The sequence below is a fragment of the Salvelinus alpinus genome, chromosome 31, assembly GCF_045679555.1.
Source record: "Salvelinus alpinus chromosome 31, SLU_Salpinus.1, whole genome shotgun sequence".
In the NCBI taxonomy this organism is placed as follows: domain Eukaryota; kingdom Metazoa; phylum Chordata; class Actinopteri; order Salmoniformes; family Salmonidae; genus Salvelinus; species Salvelinus alpinus.
In genome coordinates, this window is record NC_092116.1 from 9,197,743 (window position 1) to 9,211,431 (window position 13,689).

The window sequence follows — 13,689 nt, forward strand, 5'->3', positions numbered from 1 at the left end:
ACACTGTGGCTACGGCAACTCATGTCCAACAACGAGTGGTGGAACATTGTATTTCTTTCTTTCCTTCTTTCTTGCCACACTTGGTGACTTTTGGTGGGCCGTACTGATATTACACACTGAAACCCGTACATTTGTGGCTGTTCCCCGATGAACCCGCTGGTGTACTTTCAGGTTGCCGCTTTCAGTGAATCTCCTATCGCACATTTTACACTGGTAAGGTTTCTCTCCTGTATGAATTCGCATGTGTCTGCTAAGGTCACTGTGGGACGTGAAGCATTTGTCACACTGTGTGCAGGAGAACGGCCGCTCACCAGTGTGGATCCGCCGATGTATTGTGAGATCGTAACATCTTCTAAACCTCTTCCCACAATGCTCACAGCTTTTGGGGCGTTCATCCGTGTGTGTTCGTGAGTGTACCAACAAGGCACCTGAAGTACTAAAACTCTTTCCACAAACGGTACATAAGAACGGCTTCTCCCCTCTATGCCACCGGAGGTGACCTATCAGTATTTGATGTTGAATAAATCCCTTCCCACATATAGAACAGACAAAAGGTCGCTCCCCGGTGTGGGTGCGTACATGCGATTGTAAAGTTCCTGCAGACCTAAAGCCTCTGCCACAATGTGAGCAAACATATGGCCTTTCTCCAGTGTGAACACGATGGTGCTGTTTTAGAGCCACCTTTGTTTTGTATCTCTTCTCACACTGGCCACACTGGAAGGGCTTCACCTCAGAGTGAACGGTTTCGTGTCGTCTCAGCTCATATGAACATTTGTGACCCTTCCCACACTGGGAGCAGATGTACTTGTTCTTCCTGGTCTTCTTGGCTGAGGAGCTTTCCGTCTCACTGACAGGCAGGACGTTGTTCTCAGCTCCAGCTTCTCCAGAGCCCAGGATCCCACTGTCCTCCTTTGGATGGTTCTTCTTGATGTGCTCCTGAAGGGTGAGCCATCTCCTGTTGGAGAACTGGCACTGTGAGCAGGAAAAGCCCTGGGACTGGGGGGGCTTGGCTTTAGCTTGTCCTGCAGGTAGAAAACACAAAGTGAAATAAGGACTGCTGACTTCAAAGTTCCATTGCAGATTGTTGTCAGTAGCCGATGAGGCGATAAAATAAAGATTTATATTTTATTCATGCAGAAATCTGTGCAATTATCGAATCTGTGCACTAAATAGATCAAAACTAGTGGAGTAGTGCAGTAAGAAATGTTTAAAAATAAAAGTGACTACCGACTAGGGCTGTGGCGGTCACAAAATTGTCAGCCGATGATTGTCAAGCAAATAAAGTCTAATAAAGCCATGTAATATAGCCAACACCTTCACAATAAATCCATTATTTATTTTAGACAGGTCTAAAGAAACATGATATGAAGAAAATGCAGTCTATTTCAGAAGAGCATCCTGAGTTGTCCTTATGTTAGGTCCTGATGTGGCTATGCCAAATAGCAGTGGACTACACTAGTTAATTTAGCAGACAAGATTTGCTTAGAATTCCATGGCATTATTTTATAGTATTAAGAATACAATTGAACAAAGCTGAATAAAATAGAAAGGCTATTTTCTGCAAACGATGGGAGTGCACACGTGCAACTATTCTGTGTTGAGAGGTTAACAAAGAAATAAGTACTCCTATATGCTTAATTTCGAGTTAATGTAACTTTAGTTGTTCTACAAACGTTGGGCTATATGTTTAGATTTGTAATACATTGTAAGGCTGCATGATGCATCTCTAATGATTTGAAAAAAAGTTGCTTGAAAGGCATGAGCTCTGCTTTGTTTTTTGCGCAGGCTGTACACACTTGATCAGTGTCCATTCCAGAATCCATTCCCAATTTGACAAGCACTCAAAAATGCCTCGAATTTCACGGTGGCATCCCCTTTGTGTGGCTGTAATGCACCCTAAAAGAATCCATGCCTTTTGCAGCCAGTGGCCATTGTGCCCTTCTCCCAGAGTGCGGAGCACTCCGAATCACCTCTCACTCACATGGCTCTCCATCACGTGATCAGGTCTTTCTCACAGGCTACAAGTGAAGACACACACATCGGGGATGCAAGTGCGTGCGTCCTGATCCAATTCCGAGGTGCATATTGAAGATATTGGAAGTACTATCCACATTTACTTTGTCAGCCAACAAGATGAGTAGATCTAACAAACATCAAAAGCACTAGCCTATGTCAATCTACTAACCCCTACAGTAGTACGCTATAAGCGCAAATGTTGCATTAGCAGGAAAACACCATTATCAAAAGTGACCGCAAATGCAATTATGCATGTAATGCTTTTATTATAAAAATGCATTTTTAAAAATGGTGAAAATTATCTTCCCCAAATTTGAAACTCACGTGCTGCTTATGTATGCCAGTTAGGCTCTACACCCCTTGTAAAGCGGATTAATGTGCTTATTTTTAAGTTATTTGGCCACTTTAGTTGTGATACAAACCTTATTAAAACATATAGGCATATGTGCTAGGCTACATGATGATGTGCACAACCATGATTCGAAAAAGTCGGCAAAAAAAAAAGCATTGTTTCTTATGCTGGGCATCATTCATTCATCAAGTGATAGGCTAATATTGTCACCCATCAGAATATTCTTGATTTAATCTTGTCTTTACATATACTAAATAATATGTGTGAAATTTGTTTTGATTTCGAATGGACCATTATCATGCACCTGTATCGAAAAAGTACATGTCATCTATGCACTTAAGTAGTGAATGGAGGACGCTTTTCGCGTGGTTCATTTTCATCCCAGCCAGGTAGGAAATACTCCTATTGTAAATATATGCAATTTGCTTAATATTAGGAAAGTGGAAAAATAAAAATAGTAGGCCTAGCCGATAGAAAGCTGATGGGATCCTCTTTTTATCACTATTTTCTTGAGCAATTACATAGCCGATAGAAATGTTGCGCAACATGAGCTCATGAAGTGTTTGATTAGATTTTCGATTATATTTGCATTGATGTTAGGGTGATTAGAGGGAAAATAGAGTGCTGAATACAAGGCAGATAGCAAGTTTGGTAGGCTACTAATGACCAGCAGCAGCATCAGAGCTTGGAGAAGCCTAATTACCGTGACTAAGCAGTCACGTGGAATTTGACTGCCTTCATGATTCGTGACCGCCAGTGTGGCGCTAATACGGTCACCGCAACAGCCCTACTACTGACCCCACTCTACTATTGGACAAAGTAATCAACTTCACCAACTCAGTTCGCCAGTGTATGGATGTATGCAATGTATTCCGCCCTGAATTTCCTTACCATTGATGGCCACTAATGATGGCTGTTTCTGCTGCCCAGAGTTCCCAGAGGATTCCCCAGCCCCTTCCAGTCTTTCAGCGCCCTCATCACTTCCCTCATTGGCGTCTTCGTCCTCCCCACTGACTTCTTGCTGTCCCTCCTCGCCACGCTCCTGTTCTTTCGGTCCTTCAGCCTCTTCCTTCTCTCCCTTTCTCCTCACATCGCTCTCGTTCTTCACCGTGCCTTCTTCTATGCCTCTTTTGGTATGTTTAGACTTCAGTGAGGGAGCGAGGAAGGACAACGTGGACAGGATGTTATCAGAGTCATAGAACAAAAAATCTGGAAGAGAAACCACATTTACATCCACAGTTTTTATGCAAGTCATACCGTATATAAAATGTAAAATCAGGACAGCTCTTTTTTATAAATGCATAGATAATTTGTTCATTTGACAAGGTGGGATTTTTTGGTGCACGAAAATGTATTATGGGAGAAACGTCTTTATGCACAAATATTAATATAGTAACCACCAAATCGAAGTAAACTTGGTCATGTGATATGGTGTGTGGTCTTCCCACTACAACTCGGGAAACCATGCAGTTTATTAAGCTACAGATGAAATAAATGAACTTCACAGGTTGGTGAAAATGCACAGTGCAGAGCTTGATGCTCCTTTCCAATAAATAGAGGGTCTTATTGTGGTGACATGATGGTCGATGCTAAGCTGCCATTCGACAAATACAAATATTCCTTGCTCTTATGCATAATATTCTCATGTAGACTAGCCTACCTGCACTGTATCTGCGAGCTGTTGGCTGGCACATGTGTGACAAAACTATCGGTGATGTTGAAAATGCGATGGAAACACATTGAACTTTAGATTTTTATTCGGGACATGAAAACTTAAGGTATAGTGTGCATGCACTGCATCACTGACTTGTATATCCGCATTAACACAGTTTGGTGGAAACACCACTGATGGGAACATGTTCTTTATGCAGATTTTTGAATATTCGCATGAAAATCTGTCGCCAATTAGATGGAAACCTAACCAGAGAGAGAGAATCCAAATAACTCCAAATTCTCTTTCAGGAAAATCGCCCACAGATATTTCACCCAGAGGTTAACAAGTTCAAATAGATCACCTGAGGGATCCTAACCTTTTTTTAGGTGCCCCAGATTTCTATGATGCTGCAGCAGGGTCTTCAGATGCTCAGGATCAGAGAAAGACTGCTGACACTCTTCCAGGTCTGTAGGGGTCAGGTTGAGAATGGATGCTGTCTGAGAGGGAGAGAAGAATAAGCATGTCTGAAAAACAGAGAAAAGCGCAGTCCAATCCCACATGACCCCTAGCCACTACCCCATTGTTTATTTATTCATGGAATAGGGTCCTTTAAAATGACAATAAATCCTACATTTTAAGCAAGTGTACAAATGAATGTCAACATATTTTAGATGATGTAATAGGATGGAGATGGAGTCAGTACCTGTGTAAAGCTGGGCACTGGCATCATCTCCTCCAGTCTGTCAAAGAACTGCCACACCAGTATCTGCAGCGCTGTGTCATACCTAGTGCTGTACTGTACAGGGAACACCTCCTTTAACACAGAGATAGAAAGGGAGAGTCAAGTGGTTTTAGCCAAGGCATATGTAGAAATGTAATCATATTCAATATTTGCCATGAAGTCATACTAGTCCTTTGAACAGAAAATGGCGCCGGAAGAAATGGCAGCAGTTTTACGGGCGCCCAACCAATTGTGCTATTATGCGTTTTATTTCGTGGAATTTGAAACTTATTTCGTACATATTGTTTCTGCCACCGTATCTTACGGCAAAAAATAGCTTCTGGATATCAGGACAGCGATCACTCACCTCGGATTAGATGAAGATTTTTTTCTTCAACAAGCAGGACATTCTCCGAACACCTGACAAGGCCAACATCCCAGTTATTTGCAAGAGGAAGAGACGCAGGTACAGAGGACACAGAGCGGGATGCCTCGTAAGAATCCGCAAAAGGCGAGTGGGAAAGCTGTCGTTACCGTCAATATTACTTGCCAACGTGCAATCATTGGACAATAAATTAGACGAGGTACGATCACCAATATCCTACCAACGGGACATCAAAAACTGTAATATCCTATGTTTCACGGAATCGTGGCTGAATGACGACATGGATATTCAGCTAGCGGGATATACGCTGCACCGGCAAGATAGAACAGCTCACTCCGGTAAGACGAAGGGTGGCGGTGTGTGCATATTTGTAAACAACAGCTGGTGCACAAAATCTAAGGAAGTCTCTAGATTTTGCTTGCCTGAAGTAGAGTATCTTGTGATATATTGCAGGCCACACTACTTGCCTAGAGAGTTTTCAGCTATACTTTGTGTGGCTGTTTATTTACCACCACAGACGGATGCTGGCACTAAGACCACACTCAGTCAGCTGTATAAGAAAATAAGCAAACAGGAAACCACTCACCCAGAGGCAGCGCTCCTAGTGGCCGGAGACTTTAATGCAGGGAAACTTAAATCAGTTCTACCTAATTTCTATCAACATGTTAAATGTGCAACCGGAGGGAATACAATTCTATATCACCTGTACTCCACACACAGAGACGCGTACAAAGCTCTTCCTCGCCCTCTGTTTTGGTAAATCCGACCACAACTCTATCCTCCTGATTCCTGCTTACAGGAAAAAATTAAAGCAGGAAGCACCAGTGACTCGGTCTATAAAAAAGTGGTCAGATGAAGCAGATGCTAAACTACAGGACTGTTTTGCTATCGCAGACTGGAACATGTTCTGGGATTCATCCAATGGCATTGAGGAGTACACCACATCAGTCACTGGCTTTATCAATAAGTGCATCGAGGACGTCGTCCCCACAGTGACTGTACGTACATACCCCAACCAGAAGCTATTTGGCGCACACTTTCAAGGTGAGGGACTCTAACCCAGAAGCTTATAAGAATTCCTGCTATGCCCTGTGACGAACCATCAAACAGGCAAAATACAGGGCTAAGATTGAATCGTACTACACCGGCTCCGACACTCGTCTTATGTGGCAGGGCTTGCAAACTATTACAGACTACAAAGGGAAGCACAGCCACGAGCTGCCCAGTGACACAAGCCTACCAGATGAGTTAAATCACTTCTATGCTCGCTTCGAGGCAAGCAACACTGAGGCATGCATGAGAGCTTCAGCTGTTCCGGACGACTGTGTGATCACGCTCTCCGTAGCCGACGTGAGTAAGACCTTTAAACAGGTCAACATTAACAAGGCTGCGGGGCCAGACGGATTACCAGGACGTGTGCTCCAGGCATTTGCTGACCAACTGGCAAGTGTCTTCACTGACATTTTCAACATGTCCCTGATTGAGTCTAATACCAAAATTTTTCAAGCAGACCACCATAGTCCCTGTGTCCAATAACACCAAGGCAACCTGCCTAAATGACAACAGACCCGTAGCACTCACGTCCACAGCCATGAAGTGCTTTGAAAGGCTGGTAATGGCTCACAGCAACACCATTATCCCAGAAACCCTAGACCCACTCCAATTTGCATACCGCCCAAACAGGTCCACAGATGATGCAATCTCTATTGCACTCCACAATGCCCTTTCCCACCTGGACAAAAGGAACACCTATGTGAGAATGCTATTCATTGACTACAGCTCAGCGTTCAACATCATAGTACCCTCAAAGCTCATCACTAAGCTAAGGATCCTGGGATAAAAGCCTCCTCCGCAACTGGATCCTGGATTTCCTGACGGGCCGCCCCCAGGTGGTGAGGGTAGGCAGCAACACATCTGCCACGCTGATCCTCAACACTGAAGCCCCCCAGGGGTGCATGCTCAGTCCCCTCCTGTACTCCCTGTTCACCCACGACTGCACGGCCAGGCACAACTCCAACACCATCATTAAGTTTGCAGACGACACAACAGTGGTAGGCCTGATCACCGACAAGACAGCCTATAGGAAGGAGGTCAGAGACCTGGCCGGGTGATGCCAGAATAACAACCTATCCCTCAACGTAACAAAGACTAAAGAGATGATTGTGGACTACAGGAAAAGGAGGACCGAGCACGCCCCCATTCTCATCGACGGGGCTGTAGTGGAGCAGGTTGATAGCTGTAAGTTCCTTGGTGTCCACATCACCAACAAACTAGAACGGTCCAAACACACCAAGACAGTCGTGAAGAGGGCACGACAAAGCCTCAGGAAACTAAAAAGATTTGGCATGGGTCCACAGATCCTCAAAAGGTTCTACAGCTGCAACACCGAGAGCATCCTGACTGGTTGCATCACTGCCTGGTACGGCAATTGCTCGGCCTCCAACCGCAAGGCACTAGAGGGTAGTGCGTACGGCCCAATACATCACTGGGGCTAAGCTGCCTGCCATGCAGGACCTCTACACCAGGCGGTGTCAGAGGAAGGCCCTAAAAATTGTCAAAGACCCCAGCCACCCCAGTCATAGACTTTTCTCTCTACTACCGCATGGCAAGAGGTACCGGAGTGCCAAGTCAAGGACAAAAAGGCTTCTCAACAGTTTTTACCCCCAAGCCATAAGACTCTGGAACAGGTAATCAAATGGCTACCCGGACTATTTGCATTGTGTGTCCCACCCCTCTTTTACGCTGCTGCTATTCTCTGTTTATCATATATGCATAGTCGCTTTAACTATACATTCATGTACATACTACCTCAATCAGTCCGACTAACCGGTGCCTGTATGTAGCCTCGCTACTGTTATTTTTCACTATTTCTTTACTTACCTATTGTTCACCTAATACCTTTTTTGCACTGTTGGTTAGAGCCTGTAAGTAAGCATTTCACTATAAGGTCTACACTCGTTTTCGGTGCACGTGACAAATAAACTTTGATTTGAAAGAGGGATTTATGACATCAAGATGTTAGATATCTCACCTGAAAAAAGTGTTCCCTCTTCATTGAGTCTTCTAGCAGAGTTTGAACCAGATCCACAAAGTTATCCTTTGAGGCCTCCACTTCTGTGTCTTTGCTCTGAATATGTAAATCACACACAAAACAACTGTAACCATCTACAATGAGAACTAGGTAAAGCAGACTTGCCATTACCAGACTGGTGTGTTTTACACATATTACAGGTTACTTACCCCTTTATGTGTTGTGCATGAATGGATTCTGTCCAGGTGGGGCTGGATGATTTTGTAGCCAGCTGGGTTAGACTCCACATCACGACACAATTCAAGAACCAGCTGACACAGAAGATGTATGCATTAATAAGAGTTGCCTGAACAATTTATATACTGAGGAAACAAACAGTCAAATATGTAACTGATCATGAGTCAACAGAAGTTGAGTAAATTGTGATGAGAGCGATCTTCTGTCAGCATCCCTTGTCTCTGATTCAGAGGGGTTAGGTTAAATGCGGAAGACACATTTCGGTTGAATACATTCAGTCGTGCAAATGACTAGGTAAACCCTTTCATCATACTTAAGTGGTAGACTTTTTAAAATGTTATTCTCCTGACCCCTACAGCGTACACCATTCCTAACTCTCAGCACTTCCACCGGTCTCACCCTCGCTCTCAGTCCCAGGATGAGTTGGACCCTCTGCTTGAACGTCAGGAGCTCCGGAACCATCTCTGTCACCAGAGTCACAAACTCCTCCAGCTTCCCATACTGCATCACGTTACGCTGCTGAGCCACTTGCCACATGGATGCAGACATCAGACGTAGTGGTGGCACCAGGAGACGCAGGGAGGATAGAGGGAGATGGGGACCTGTCACCAGAGGAGGAAGTTAGACAGCTCATGTTAGTACTCTCCACTGTTTTCATGTGGCATTTGAGTCTGTAAAAAAAATGGCTTTATGTTTGAAAGTACAGTGTGAGTGTCAAGTCTCATGGGCAGCGTTTAGACAGGCAGCCCAATTCTGATCTTTTGACCAAGCACATATTTGCAGAACTCATCTGATTGGTCAAAACACCAATTAGTGAAACAAGATCAAAAATGGGCTGCCAGTCCTTGCAGTTTAGCTAACTATTGGTATTTGTCCAGCCGTTAGCTTACAAGAGTGGCAGGGTCAGGCTTGTCGACGTTACAGACAATAAAAACATTAACATAACAATTCTACAAACCTGAAAATGTTGTAGGGTCCATTTCCCCATTCACTTGGGGAAACGTTCCAATTAGCTAGCAGGTGCGGCAAAGGGTGATTTTAAACGTTCGCTAGCTAACTATTCATTCCCAGCAAAACATAATCGACAGCTGGCCTGGCGAGTAAACAATGTGTCTCCCTAAGACATGGTTTGACTATTTTCTGAACTACTAGGCTCAGCTTGTCACAACCATTTAACTAGCAAATACTTTTTTTTCTGCAACCAGAAATGTTTTCAAACGAGTCTCTGCAGCCTTTCTTCAACACGCGCAATTTCTTCCGCATTATGTGAGTCACGTGTTATGCTGCAGAGCCTCCCATTAGCTCCAGTGACCCCAACAAGGTGTATCATTTAAAGTAAACCACTGGAGGGAGGCAGAAACCTATCAAATGAAAAACGGCGGTACGTCTCAATTGTTAATCGTGACTTCCTTTCTTTAGCTTCTTGCCTCGCTTTTATCGTGTGAAGTTAGGTTTGTGGATATTTGTTTGTCATTTATGTTATTTTTAACACCAGCAAAACATTCGTGTAGATAGATGCTTAGGGCACAACTGTGTTATCGAGGGGGCGATATAGAATAGGTAGCATTTTTGGGGGCCTCATCAAAAGATCACACACCTTTGTGATACCATGTACAACATACATGACGTGTTAATATGTCCAGGACGAGTTTGGTTTCCAACCATTCATCGTAATCTATTTACATCCAACCACAGAAAGTCGCATGAGCAATTCAACACAAATATGGATGAAGAAAATGTAAGATACTAAAACCCTTTTAATTAACTGAAACTGTATGGCTAATAATCAAAATCTATTGAAATAGTTATAAGAATCACAATTATAACACGCAAAAATAATAATAATTATATTATGTTTCATAATTGTCCATCAATTTGCAAGAGGCAGAATGTATCTCACTGGAGAAAGCGAGTGAGCGAAACAGCGCCCCTCTGTCTCTGTATGTGTAGCCCATCTATCTGATGCTGTCTGGTCAAAAAGAGTATGATATTGCTGCCGCCCATAGCATTGAAACAAGGGGGGATTTTGCCTCCCTTGATAAAACGGGAGACCAAATGAATGGTCCTAGCACCCCAAAAAAAAGTGTCAAGGGAAGAAAGTTTGGAATTGGCTTCACACCAATCACATCACATCAAAAGTCAAATGCCATTGACAGAAAAAAACTTGAATTGTTGCGTCTCGTTGTGTTGTTTTCCTCCAGTGGCTAACTATCTTGCTAAAATTTGCCTTTCCTAAATTAGCCATTGGTAGTGAGATAGGGATTTGGACTTGTGGTTTTACTTCATTCTCCGTACTGGCCAATGATTATAATGCTAATTCTGATCCAACCATAAATTCATACATTGTGCCGCTGGCCTGAGAGGATGGAAGTTCAATATGTAGCTAGATGCAGTAGGCTAATGTTAACTAGCTGGCTCATCGTTGCCCATGAAAGGAAGTTAGGCTAGCGAGCAAGCATTTTAGCCAGGTAGCCTAGGACAACAAAAACTACAAGCGTGTACTTTATGACAGAGTCCTAGACCTTTTCGGCAACATGAGAGGAGGGTGGCATTGGCGTTTCTCTACAAGTAGGGTGAGTCAACATGTTCTTTACACACACACACACACACACACACACACACACACACACACACACACACACACACACACACACACACACACACACACACACACACACACACAGAAATCAGTACCATGGACAGCCACATGATATTTAGCTTACGTTGATTGGACTAAATTGTTTTTGGGATCTTTTAGTTGTCACTGTATTAGACTTAAGCATAGGTGATTTGGTGAAGAAGTTGTAGTTGAAATGGTGCTGGAATAGTGGAGGCAGCTCCTGTTTTCTTTGCAACTTGTAGTAACTCTCCGGTGTTCTAAATCAATAGTTGTTTAGTAGTCCGAAAATTTCGGAAACATTAACTTGATTGACCATGCAACTGGACTCCACCGGACAGATGTTACTCTTTTGTTTTGTGATGAAACAAAGGTGTGGTTGAATTTATTCTGCCACTGTGTCTTCTTATTGTCTCGGACTTAGGCCTATATATCACGGAGGCAATGCATACTAACTAACAGGTTATAGAGCAAACAATGCAATTATCACAACACATACAGTGAGGGAAAAAAGTATTTGATCCCCTGCTGATTTTGTACGTTTGCCCACTGACAAAGAAATGATCAGTCTATAATTTTAATGGTAGGTTTATTTGAACAGTGAGAGACAGAATATCAACAAAAAAATCCAGAAAAACGCATGTCAAAAATGTTATGAATTGATTTGCATTTTAATGAGGGAAATAAGTATTTGACCCCCTCTCAATCAGAAAGATTTCTGGATCCCAGGTGTCTTTCATACAGGTAACGAACGGAGATTAGGAGCACACTCTTAAAGGGAGTGCTCCTAATCTCAGTTTCTTACCTGTATTGGGTATATGTTGTGAAATTGTTAGATATTACTTTTTAGATATTACTGCACTGTCGGAGCTAGAAACACAAGCTACACCCGCAATAACATCTGCTAAACACATGTATGTGACCAATACAATTCGATCTTTAATTTCAGAGGGTATTAGAGGGAGAAAAAAAAAAATTATTAGTTTTTTTTGTTCTTTTTTCTATGTTTTTATTATTATTATTTATTTATTATTTTTATTTATTTATTTATTTGCATTTATTACGCAAGAGTTTACTTCACCCCTCAGGAATGGAAAAGGATGTCTACTTCCCAATCCTCATCAATTTTATGACGAATCTCACTGATACTGTTGGAATGCTCAAAATGTTTCAATATGTTAAAAAATGTTACTTGTGTCTTTATCAGGCAGTGGAAAGTGATTCAGGAGGGCATTTGATCTCCTGTAAGTTTCTGTCAACATTTGATGTGCGATTATTTGATAGAAAGTTTAACATTAATGTTTGTCATATTAACTAACTAAGCACTTGACACAACATCCTCTAAAAAATAAATATAATTATTTTTTGTATTGAAACAGTTGACCAAAGTACACCTTGCCAAAATGTGCTGGAATATAGTGAAAACAATTCTTCCCAGATAGCAGTAGAGATCCTCATCCCAGCCCTTGAACACATATTAGAGCTAGATGCTGCTAGAGAAGCTAGCTCCTCCCCCTCACTGACTGGATCAGAGTGTGCCAACATTGCAAGCATCCAGGAACACGTGGTGAGGATTAATGAAGGTCTACCCAAAAAGCCTGGCAGTTTAGTCAACGGGTCAAGACTCCCTACCCCTCATCCACTGAATTTGAGCAGAGCCTGGAGTTGATGTGTGAACACAAAGTTACAACAGCAGAGAATTGAGGGCGAGTGGCAGTGGCACGCAATATTACAATATTACTTCTTCTAGAAGGTATGTTTACCAACCACATTTCAACTGAGTGCCTGACCCAAATAATCTCACCACTGTATACATACTCAATTCAGGTGAATTTTTTCCATTTCCATTACACATTACACATTACACAGCATTTGTCAGTTCCAAGAATGAAAAGATAAAGAACTACTGTTTTTATGGTAAAGTAGGAAGGCAGACACCACATCTATAGAGAACTAAATATTACAATTATTGTGATGTAGTTGAATTCAAAGTATTCATTTGTGGAGATGAGTAGGTTAACATTAGACAAGATTGAGCAACTCTTGTGTTTTGTTTTGAAGTTCAAGACTTTGTTGCAGAGGGCACATGGAGAGGCTCGACTGACAGATCCTTTTAGTGCCCTCTTTGGGATCACAGAGGGTACAATTCTTCAGGTTCTGGGTGATCAATCCTGCTCTTTTTGCTCACCTGGATTGACCAGATCTGTGGTCAGAGATGTCGTGAGTCAGGTTAACTCTGACATCTCACTGATCATCTCCTGTTCCAGCTCAGGTAAATCAAGCCCAGTGTTGTGTGACACTGGCAGGCAATATGCCATGTAGGCTGCCCAGAAGGTGGTGTTAGTCATCTCTGCCAAGCTGCGGAGGATTGGAGTCACTGGACAGGCCACACCTCAAGCCAAGACCAATCCATCTAAGTAGAATATGGACATTGAGGCTTCTCTTGCACCGTTGCCAGGAGAGGTAATGGCTGTTATGGCTGACTCCGAAGAATGCCAGCAAGAATCAATGGATGTGTTTAGAATAATGTTGCACACAAAGTATATATTTAGGCATCAAGTTGGTGGTCTTAATTGTGTTGGTCTTAATCTGGAACAATACACATCAGAGAAACAAATCTCTTGAAGAGCCTTATCCTCTGGCTGCATGGCGAGTCAAAAAAGCTCCAGAAATGCA

At 42.7% G+C, this 13,689-nt stretch overlaps 1 protein-coding gene across 1 annotated transcript; it reads right to left on the bottom strand.

The window, feature by feature from the left end:
• Window positions 1-6: 6 nt before the first annotated feature.
• LOC139561017 (zinc finger protein 892-like) lies at window positions 7-9,699 on the bottom strand. Its single transcript, XM_071377819.1, has 8 exons — window positions 9,355-9,699; window positions 8,796-8,998; window positions 8,369-8,470; window positions 8,160-8,255; window positions 4,726-4,836; window positions 4,399-4,519; window positions 3,260-3,577; window positions 7-1,022 (listed from the first exon to the last, which is right to left on the bottom strand). The coding sequence occupies exons 1-8, from the start codon at window positions 9,374-9,376 to the stop codon at window positions 10-12; spliced, it is 1,986 nt and encodes a 661-aa protein (XP_071233920.1). The 5' UTR covers window positions 9,377-9,699; the 3' UTR covers window positions 7-9.
• Between the last annotated feature and the right edge of the window lie 3,990 nt (window positions 9,700-13,689).

Coding starts and splice junctions, on each gene's coding strand:
- LOC139561017 (XM_071377819.1), bottom strand. CDS start 9,376: ATGGACCCTACAACATTTTCAG. Junction 8,471..8,795: donor TCCTGGGACTGAGAGCGAGG/GTGAGACCGGTG, acceptor CTTCTGTGTCAG/CTGGTTCTTGAATTGTGTCG. Junction 4,837..8,159: donor AGAGGGAACACTTTTTTCAG/GTGAGATATCTA, acceptor TCTGTGTTAAAG/GAGGTGTTCCCTGTACAGTA.